This window comes from Balearica regulorum, chromosome 19, assembly GCF_011004875.1.
Source record: "Balearica regulorum gibbericeps isolate bBalReg1 chromosome 19, bBalReg1.pri, whole genome shotgun sequence".
Lineage (NCBI taxonomy): Eukaryota > Metazoa > Chordata > Aves > Gruiformes > Gruidae > Balearica > Balearica regulorum.
Window position 1 is genome coordinate 12,558,760 of NC_046202.1, and position 8,658 is coordinate 12,567,417.

General features: G+C 53.0%; 1 protein-coding gene across 1 annotated transcript; it reads left to right on the forward strand.

Annotated features, from left to right (window-relative positions):
• The first annotated feature begins 216 nt into the window (after positions 1–216).
• On the forward strand, positions 217–1,454 carry LOC142604547 (C-C motif chemokine 4 homolog). Its single transcript, XM_075771660.1, has 3 exons — positions 217–428; positions 811–925; positions 1,230–1,454. The coding sequence occupies exons 1-3, from the start codon at positions 359–361 to the stop codon at positions 1,315–1,317; spliced, it is 273 nt and encodes a 90-aa protein (XP_075627775.1). The 5' UTR covers positions 217–358; the 3' UTR covers positions 1,318–1,454.
• The last annotated feature ends 7,204 nt before the right edge of the window (positions 1,455–8,658 follow it).

Consider the following 8,658-nt stretch of genomic DNA (forward strand, 5'->3'; position numbering starts at 1 on the left):
CAATAGGGATCTGTTGACAAAGGCAGGAACCTCCACAGAGGAACTTCTTACTGAGGGACAGGCATGAAAGAAGCAGAAATAGCAACCATGACTGTTTCATATCCTGTGTCACTGGGGAGACTCTGAACTGAAGGGGGAGCTTCACCCTTCCGGGGCTGGGGCTGCTGCTCCATTCCACCACGAGACTGCAGAAAGCAAGTTTCTCTGGGGGGAAATTCCATCATGCCTACGCAAGCCGCTGCACAGACCTCCTCACCCCATAAATTGGGGACTTGCTGACTGTCTCAGCACCAGAGAGAGGAGAGGCTTTCAAGCTCCACTTGCCTGCTTCAGCTCCGGCCACCACTTCTCAGCTGACATGAAGGTCTCTGTGGCTGTCCTTGCCATTCTCATCGCTGCCTTCTGCTACCAGACCTCTGCTGCGCCAAGTAAGTCTGGGCTTTCACCTTCATCTCTAAGTGGGGACAGGAGAGGTGTCACTGCTGGGACAGGGTCCCTTCTGACAGACCTTCCACCCACGGCTCCCTTCCCCTGTCAGACCACCCTCTGGCAGGAGCTCCAGGGCCATTGGGGCTCTCTTGCCATGGGAAAGGCATAGCTCGACGCACGGCATGGGCTGTGTCAGCACCAGTTCAGGGTGGACCCAAAAGGGAAAGAATCAAAAGAAGAAGAAAACAGACCCCAGCTTTTCTCTTCCTCCTCCACATCCTCCCCACACCCCACACCCCAAACCTGGGGGTCTGCAGCCCAGCTCCCTGCCCCGGCTCCCCATCCCTCGCCACTGCTGATGACCATCTTTGCCCTTCACAGTTGACTCTGACCCACCGACCTCCTGCTGCTTCTCCTACACCTCCCGACAGCTGCCCCGCAACTTCGTGGTGGAGTACTATGAGACCAACAGCCAGTGCCCCCAGCCAGCCGTCGTGTAAGTCCTCTCCTCTGGGGTGGTGGTGGGCTTTCCCTTTGGGCTGAGGATCCAGAAAGACCCCTTTGCAAAAGACAGGGGATGGAGGCTGGCCTCAGGGACAGGAGGGATGGGGGGCCAAGAGGTGCAAGGTGATGATCCATGGGTTCAGCACACAGGGTCCTGCTCCATTACCGCCCACGTGATGGGCGCGATGTGCTGCATGCCCAAATTCTGCTGATCCTTGGGAGAGGCTGCGTTTTGGGCAGGGTTCCCCTCCATGCATTGCTCTCCCACCAAAACTAGACCTCTTTGCACCCCACAGGTTCGTCACGAAGAAGGGTCGCCAAGTCTGCGCCAACCCCGAGCAGGACTGGGTCCAGCAGTACGTGAACGACCTGGAGCTGAACTGAGGTCCCGGGACAGACCCTGCTGCCCCGCGTGCCCCGGCTGCCGGGACGAGCGAGCCACGGCCAGCTGCGGGCTCCATTGGAAATGCTTCAATGTCACTTAAAGCTAGTTAGGAAAGTGAAAATGTTCCAGAATCTGACTTTAGTGTTTTGCTACTTAATTTTTATATCGGAGGGATCAGGTGCAATAACTCCACTCCAGACAAATAAGAATATTATTTAATAGATATATTTTTTTAAATGAAGATTCATGCTTAGGTTATGTTTTCTGTATTTAATTAATTGTGGTTTTGATGTAATATTTAATTCAAATTTTGAGAAATAAATATTTTTATAAGAACATTTTGTCTTCGTGTCTATTTACAGTTCTTTGCGATGATAATAGCTGAAATTGTAATAGTGGCAACATGTTCTTTATTCCCTTTTCTATGCTGTCAAAACCCCCCACAAGCTTTCCAAATCCAAATGTGCTGTTTTGCAAAATAAGAAAGGGAAAACCATGAAGGAGGAGGTGTGAAAAGGGCATAGATTACATTCAGGTAGCTTGGTTCACTTTTTTGGTAAGGTATTTAATCACTGTTCATTATGACTACTGGCAGCTAGTTAAATTCAATCACCGGCCCCATTATAGCCAATTAAAATGTTGCCTTTAGGGGCTGGAATTTCACATGCTGACTGTTTCAGTGAAAGTTTTCTGAGAGCTGCAACTAGAATGGATCAGCTATTCCCAGAGCTGAGAATGGAAAAAAATATGTATCACTATAAGATTTTTATAACTATTTCATTAAACTCTCATTTAGTTGGGACATGAGGCTTAGCAGATATGTCCCTCTTAGGAGAATAGGTGCTTTTTCTCTGTGCCTCCAATACCTGCCCATCTCTGGAGATGCCTGTCCAGAGACGCCGTGTCCCCCTGCAATCACCCTGACAGCCCCAGGGCAGGATCTGCCCCTGCAAGGAGACATCTCCTCTGCAGCCTGGGGGCTTGTCTCCCACCGGACCTGAAGGAGATAGAGCCCACACCACTGATGACATTTAGATTGCTCTGATCAGCTCTGGACACGCACTGTTGCATGAACAACGAGGGTATGGGTTCCTCCTGCCCGGACCTCTGGTGCCTACAGGGCAGCCCAAGGGAAAAGCCTCAGGTCAGAGATCCAGCTCACCCCACAGCATTTATGTACTGAATTTGTGAGGACAGACATGAATGTCAGAGAGACACAGGGTTGCAGTGTCCCCAGCCAGCAGAAACAGGGGCCAGGAGCGGGGAGACCTGCAACGGGGTCACCCAAAATTACTTGAGCCTCCTCAGCCCCTCTTGGCTACAAGCCCCATCTGGCCCTATGGCACTGGCAGCAGCTCCGCCGCCTCGGGGTTTCTTGCCGAAGGACACGCCGTGCAGGGTCATACGGGGAGCACCATCCAGCCCATGCACTGCTCGAGCCTCTTGCAATCAGCCCCACGCACCATGGCCTTAACAACCCGGGTCCGTTCAACCACCCACAGCAGACACCTACCCTGGGCACCTCAGCTAACTCCTCAGCGCTATTCCGGGAGCCTGAGGGAGTCCTGAATTGCTCATGTCTTTCTTGATCTTGCACCCACCCACGCGTGACAGCTCAGAGGAGCCCTCAAAGTGCATGTGAGGAATACAGCGCGCTCGTTAATCCACACCCCCGGGCACGGAGGTGTGAACGAAGCCTGCACGAGCAAGGCAAAGGCAGCCGACAGCTTTCAACAAGCTGGCAGCTGCCTCCAAGGCCCCCAAGCAGCAGCGTGCACGTGGAGAAAGCATCCCTCGCGATCTTCAGAGCTGTCGTGTTTTGCCCCGGGATACCCCAGTGCTCGCGCATGGGTCACGGGGACTAATCGTGATGCTCATCCCTCCCAGAAACAGCCTCCAGGGAGGCTCAGGGAGCACCCGCTGGAGACGAGGCGGGTGAACACAAGAAGCAGAGGGCACCAAGCTGGAGGCAGCAGATGGAGAGGAGGCTGGGGCCCAAGAGGAGAGTGGCTTGCAGGGGGTGTTCTCTGGATTCAGACCGAGACAAGAGCAATGGTGTCAAGGGTTTCAGAATTTGTAAACTACTGAAAAAGAGACTGAAACCAGAGTGTCATATTCAGGACAGGGGCAAGCTCGACTTTGCCATGACTTAAACAGAAAACCTGCTTGGAAATAGCTTTAGGAACAGCTTTAGGTTAAAGCCAGCAGGGAGCAATAAAAGCCAGAGCCCAGTGCTCCTGCCTTTTCTCTAGCTGCCCGCTGCCAACCCGTCCGGGCATTCAGGGCAGACTGGTATCTGTCCTGAGCAGTTTCTTAGCTGCAGGTCATGTGGACAGTCCTCCCAATGGAAAATTTGATGGCATATTCAGAGCTATCTCATGCCTTCAATCTTTGCTGTCCCTCCTGGGGGAGGCAGATTCATGATTTCTAGAAATGCTTTGGATTCTGCAACAGGGTGCGTTCACATCCTTTCTGCTCATTCATTTCTTCCTCCTACTTGCAAGATCTCTGAACTGTTGCACTTCCTCCTGCCTCTCCTAGAAACGCTCTTCGCCCCTCCGGCGTCGCAACAAGTGCTGCTCATCTGTCATCTTGACATGGTCACATTTCTCTTCCTTTCTGGGCAGTTTCCATCCCACCATCTCCTCCCGTCCCTGGTTCTGTGACCTTTAGTCTGAGTCATAGAATCATAGAATGGTTTGGGTTGGAGGAGACCTCAAAGATCATCTAGTTCCAGCCCCCCTGCTGCGGGCGGGGACACCCTCCACTAGCCCAGGTTGCCCAAAGCCCCATCCAACCTGGCCTTGAACACTGCCAGGGAGCCAGGGGCAGCCACAGCTTCTCTGGGCAACCTGTGCCGGGGCCTCAGCACCCTCACAGGGAAGAATTTATGGAAAGGTATGTTTAATTTAAGGAAAGGTATGTTAGTGAGAAAAGGAGGACGAGGGAAAATGTGGGTCCCCTCTGGAATGAAACGGGTGACCTGGTTACCCAGGATATGGAGAAGGCTGAGGTACTCAATGACTTCTTTGCCTCAGTCTTCACTGGCAAATGCTTGAGCCACACTGACCAGGTCGCAGAAGGCAGGGACTGGGAGAATGCAGAACCACCCACTGTAGGAGAAGATCAGGTTCAAAAATATCTAAGGAACCTGAAAGTGCACAAGTCCATGGGACCTGATGAGATGCATCCGCAGGTCTTGAGGGAACTGGCGGATGAAGTGGCAAGGCCACTCTCCATCATATTTGAAAAGTCCTGGCAGTCCGGTGAAGTTCCCACTGACTGGAAGAGGGGGAACATAACCCCCATTTTTAAGAAGGGTAAAAAAGGAAGACTTGGGGAACTACAGGCCGGTCAGTCTCACCTCCGTGCCTGGCAAGATTATGGAGCAGACCCTCCTGGAGACTATGCTCAGGCACATGGAAGATAAGGAGGTGACTGGTGACAGCCAACACGGCTTCACTAGGGGCAAATCGTGCCTGACAAACTTGGTGGCCTTCTATGATGGGGTTACAGCGTTGGTGGATAAGGGAGGGGCAACTGACGTCATCTACCTGGACTTGTGCAACGCATTTGACACTCTTCCGCACGACATCCTTGTCTCTAAATTGGAGAGACATGGATTTGATGGATGGACCACGCGGTGGATAAGGAATGGGCTGGATGGTCGCACTCAAAGAGTCGTGATCAATGGGTCAATGTCCAAGTGTCCAACATGACGAGTGGCGTTCCTCAGGGGTCAGGACTGGGACTGGCGCTGTTCAACATCTTTGTCAGCGACATGGACAGTGGGATCGAGTGCACCCTCAGCAAGTTTGCCAATGACACCAAGCTGTGTGGTGTGGTCAACACGCTGGAGGGAAGGGATGCCATCCAGAGGGACCTGGACAGGCTGGAGAGGTGGGCCCATGTGAACCGCATGAAGTTCAACAAGGCCAAGTGCAAGGTCCTGCACATGGGTCGGGGCAATCCCAAGCACAGCTATAGGTTGGGTGAGGAATGGATTGAAAGCAGCCCCAAGGAGAAGGACTTGGGGGTATTGATTGATGAGAAGCTCAACATGAGCCGGCAGTGTGTGCTTGCAGCCCAGAAAGCCAACCGTGTCCTGGGCTGCATCAAAAGAGACATGACTAGCAGGTCGAGGGAGGTGATCCTGCCCCTCTACTCCACTCTGGTGAGACCCCACCTGCAGTACTGCGTCCAGCTCTGGGGGCCCCAGTACAGGAGCGACATGGAGCTGTTGGAGAGAGTCCGGAGGAGGCCACGAAGCTGATCAGAGGGATGGAGCACCTCTGCTATGAGGACAGGCTGAGAGAGTTGGGGTTGTTCAGCCTGGAGAAAAGGTGGCTCTGGGGAGATCTAATTGCGGCTTTCCAGTACCTGAAGGGGCTAGAGGAAAGATGGAGAGGGACTGTTCATCAGGGAATGTAGTGACAGGACAAGGGAAAATGGGTTTAAGCTGAAGGAGGGTCGATTTAGATTAGATGTGAGAAAGAAACTCTTTACTGTTAGAGTGGTGAGGCACTGGAACAGGTTGCCCAGAGAGGTTGTGGATGCCCCTGGCTCCCTGGAAGTGTTTAAGACCAGGTTGCATGAGGCTTTGGGCAATGTGGTCTAGTGGAGGATGTCCCTGCCCGCAGCAGGGGGGCTGGAACTAGCTGATCTTCGAGGTCCCTTCCAACCCAAACCATTCTATGATTCTATGAATTTCTTCCCAACATCTAATCTAAATCTACCCTCTTTTAGCTTAAACCCATTACCCCTTGTCCTGTCACTACATTCCCTGATGAACAGTCCCTCTCCATCTTTCCTATAGCCCCTTCAGGGACTGGAAGGCCACAATTAGACCTCCCCAGAGCCTTCTCTTCTCCAGGCTGAACAACCCCAACTCTCTCAGCCTGTCTCCATAGCAGAGGTGCTCCAGCCCTCAGATCATCTCCATGGCCTCCTCTGGACTCGCTCCAACAGCTCCATGTCCTTCTTGTCCTGGGGACCCCAGAGCTGGACACAGTACTGCAGGGGGGTCTCACCAGAGCAGAGGGGCAGAATCCCCTCCCTCGACTTGCTGGTCACGCTGATTTTTGATGCAGCCCAGGACACGGTTGCCTTTCTGGGCTGCAAGCGCACACTGCTGGGTCACGTTGAGCTTCTCATCAATCAGCGCCCCCAAGTCCTTCTCCTCAGGGCTTCTCTCCATCCATTCTCTGCCCAGCCTGTAGTTGTGCTTGGAATTGCCCCGACCCATGCGCAGGACCTTGCACTTGGCCTGGTTGAACTTCATGCAGTTCGCATGGGCCCACCTCTCCAGCCTGTCCAGGTCCCTCTGGATGGCATGGTCTGGTCCCTTCCCAACCATCACCTTGCACAACAGGTTTCCCTGGCTGTCCTCACCGCTCCCCCGCCTCCAGCTGCCTCTGTTTCCAGCCCTTTCTTCTCTTCTCAGGCTCCATAAACTCCCTCTCCAAGATCTCCATGGAGGTCAATGAGCTGCAGAGCCACTGAGACTGTTCAAGGATGAGCTGCTGCCCCAGCGTTCACACACCATTTCTGGTGTCTCGCACCCGCAAACTCACACTCACACTCACACTTACTCTTGGGTGCGCTTCCTCCTTCTTCAGGCTCAACCCTGGCTTCCCACAGCAGTCTCAGGCGTCGGATTTTATAAAATAATTAATTTAATTGAACGGTGCAGCAGCAGGATCAGCCCGGGCTGGGCTCCTCCAAGGAGAGGGACCCGGAACAAAGAAATCCTGGGACAATTATACCCCTGGGTCCCACACACCCGCCCCTCACGCGCTGCCCACGTGTCCCTTAGTGCAATGCTGATTTTTGGTCTGGGGTCTTCTGACATCTCACTGCATTCTTCTTCTCTGTCCAGGCAGGCTCTTACCTTCTTGATTTGCAGTTTCAGCCAAGGGGTGGAGCCTCCTGATCTTCTGCTTTACATTCCTTCTGCACCTGCACTCGCTGGCAGAACACGGGGAACTGAAGGGTCCCAGACTTGGGAAAAACACTACCAAAACGTCAGTGTGATATCAAAACACTTTCCCATGCTAAAAGACTAATCACAGCACTGTACCAGCTGCTACGAAAACAACTCTATCCTGGTCTAAAGGCTTCAGCAAATCTAGCTACCCATGCTCAGTGAAGCTAAGCAAATGGCACAAATCACACCATATTGTAATCCTAAGTAATTTATTCTAATTAAAACTTCCTGATTTACATGAAGCAACTAATATCCCTCAACAGCTCTTCCCTTTGTTTTTATTAAGCATCCCTGCTAACAGACAACTAATATGCCTCAACAGAGACCCATTGCCCTTCATCCTGTGAGGTGGCAAAGCTGGGACTGGGCTCTTCTAGCTGGTCTCTTCTCTCTGCTGTGCAGCTCCAAAAGAAAGAGCCTGCGGCCAAAGGGACGAGGGTGGGACTCCACAAAACACAACAAAACTCAGCTGTGACGAACTGCCATCTCAGGTCCAGCATCATTTTTCACCAGCAGACTCCTAAAGCACCATCCAGGACATCCCCAGAGAAATTGTGCTGAGCATTTAAGAACGTCCTTTATCAAATCTCATTTTAGTTTAATTGAATCGATCTTTAAATAAAGCAGCTTCATTATTTCTGTCTGAAGGGCACATTCCACAGCCAATCCAGCTGGCAGTCCATGGCTGCTGGCATTGCCTCCAGCCTGTCTGCCCCCAGGGCAGTATCTCTTGCCTCGTGGCCCTGTGGACCACAGGCACTTCTTTTTGGGTGAGTAGGACTGGCTGATGCCACAGCTGAGCTTAAGGACCTGAGAGCTTTTCCTCCAGCAGCATGGTGCCAGACTGCTTGAGGGAAGAGGCTGGGTCAGCAATACAGCCTACAGGAGAAGGGATGTCCCAGGGAATGGAGAAACCAAAGGTGACCTTTGGAGACATCAGTGGAGGCTGGGTTATTTTTCTTTCCCTGGGTTTTGCAGCCCCCAAAGTGCCCCCATTCTGGGGTGGGCAATGCACTGCTTCCCATGCTTGGAGATTTCCCACGCACGGGGCTTGTGAGGGGAGGTGGACAGGCTGGAGCTACCAGGCTGGAGGTCATCTCCCTTCCAGAGGCAAGAAAGAGCAGCCCAGGAGCCACCAGGCAGTGCAGCACCCAGACCCATACAGATGTCCCCTTGCCTTCAGCCCAGGCCCCAGTGCTGCAGGGATGAAGCATGGCCAACTACACAGGCAGCTGCCGCTGCTAAATCCCTGCCTGGCGGGTGTCCGGCTTGCTGCTGTGTCCCACTGGTGCCACAGCAGGACCTCTCAAGGACCCTCTCTGGGCCACGAGGACCAACCAGGTCCAGCAGCACC

What these genes read in the sequence shown, in the direction of transcription:
- LOC142604547 (XM_075771660.1), top strand. Translation starts at nt 359, where the DNA reads ATGAAGGTCTCTGTGGCTGTCCTTGCCATTCTCATCGCTGCCTTCTGC. An exon ending in CCAGACCTCTGCTGCGCCAA is followed by an intron (nt 429 to 810) that starts GTAAGTCTGGGC and finishes TGCCCTTCACAG; the next exon opens with TTGACTCTGACCCACCGACC. An exon ending in TGCCCCCAGCCAGCCGTCGT is followed by an intron (nt 926 to 1,229) that starts GTAAGTCCTCTC and finishes TGCACCCCACAG; the next exon opens with GTTCGTCACGAAGAAGGGTC.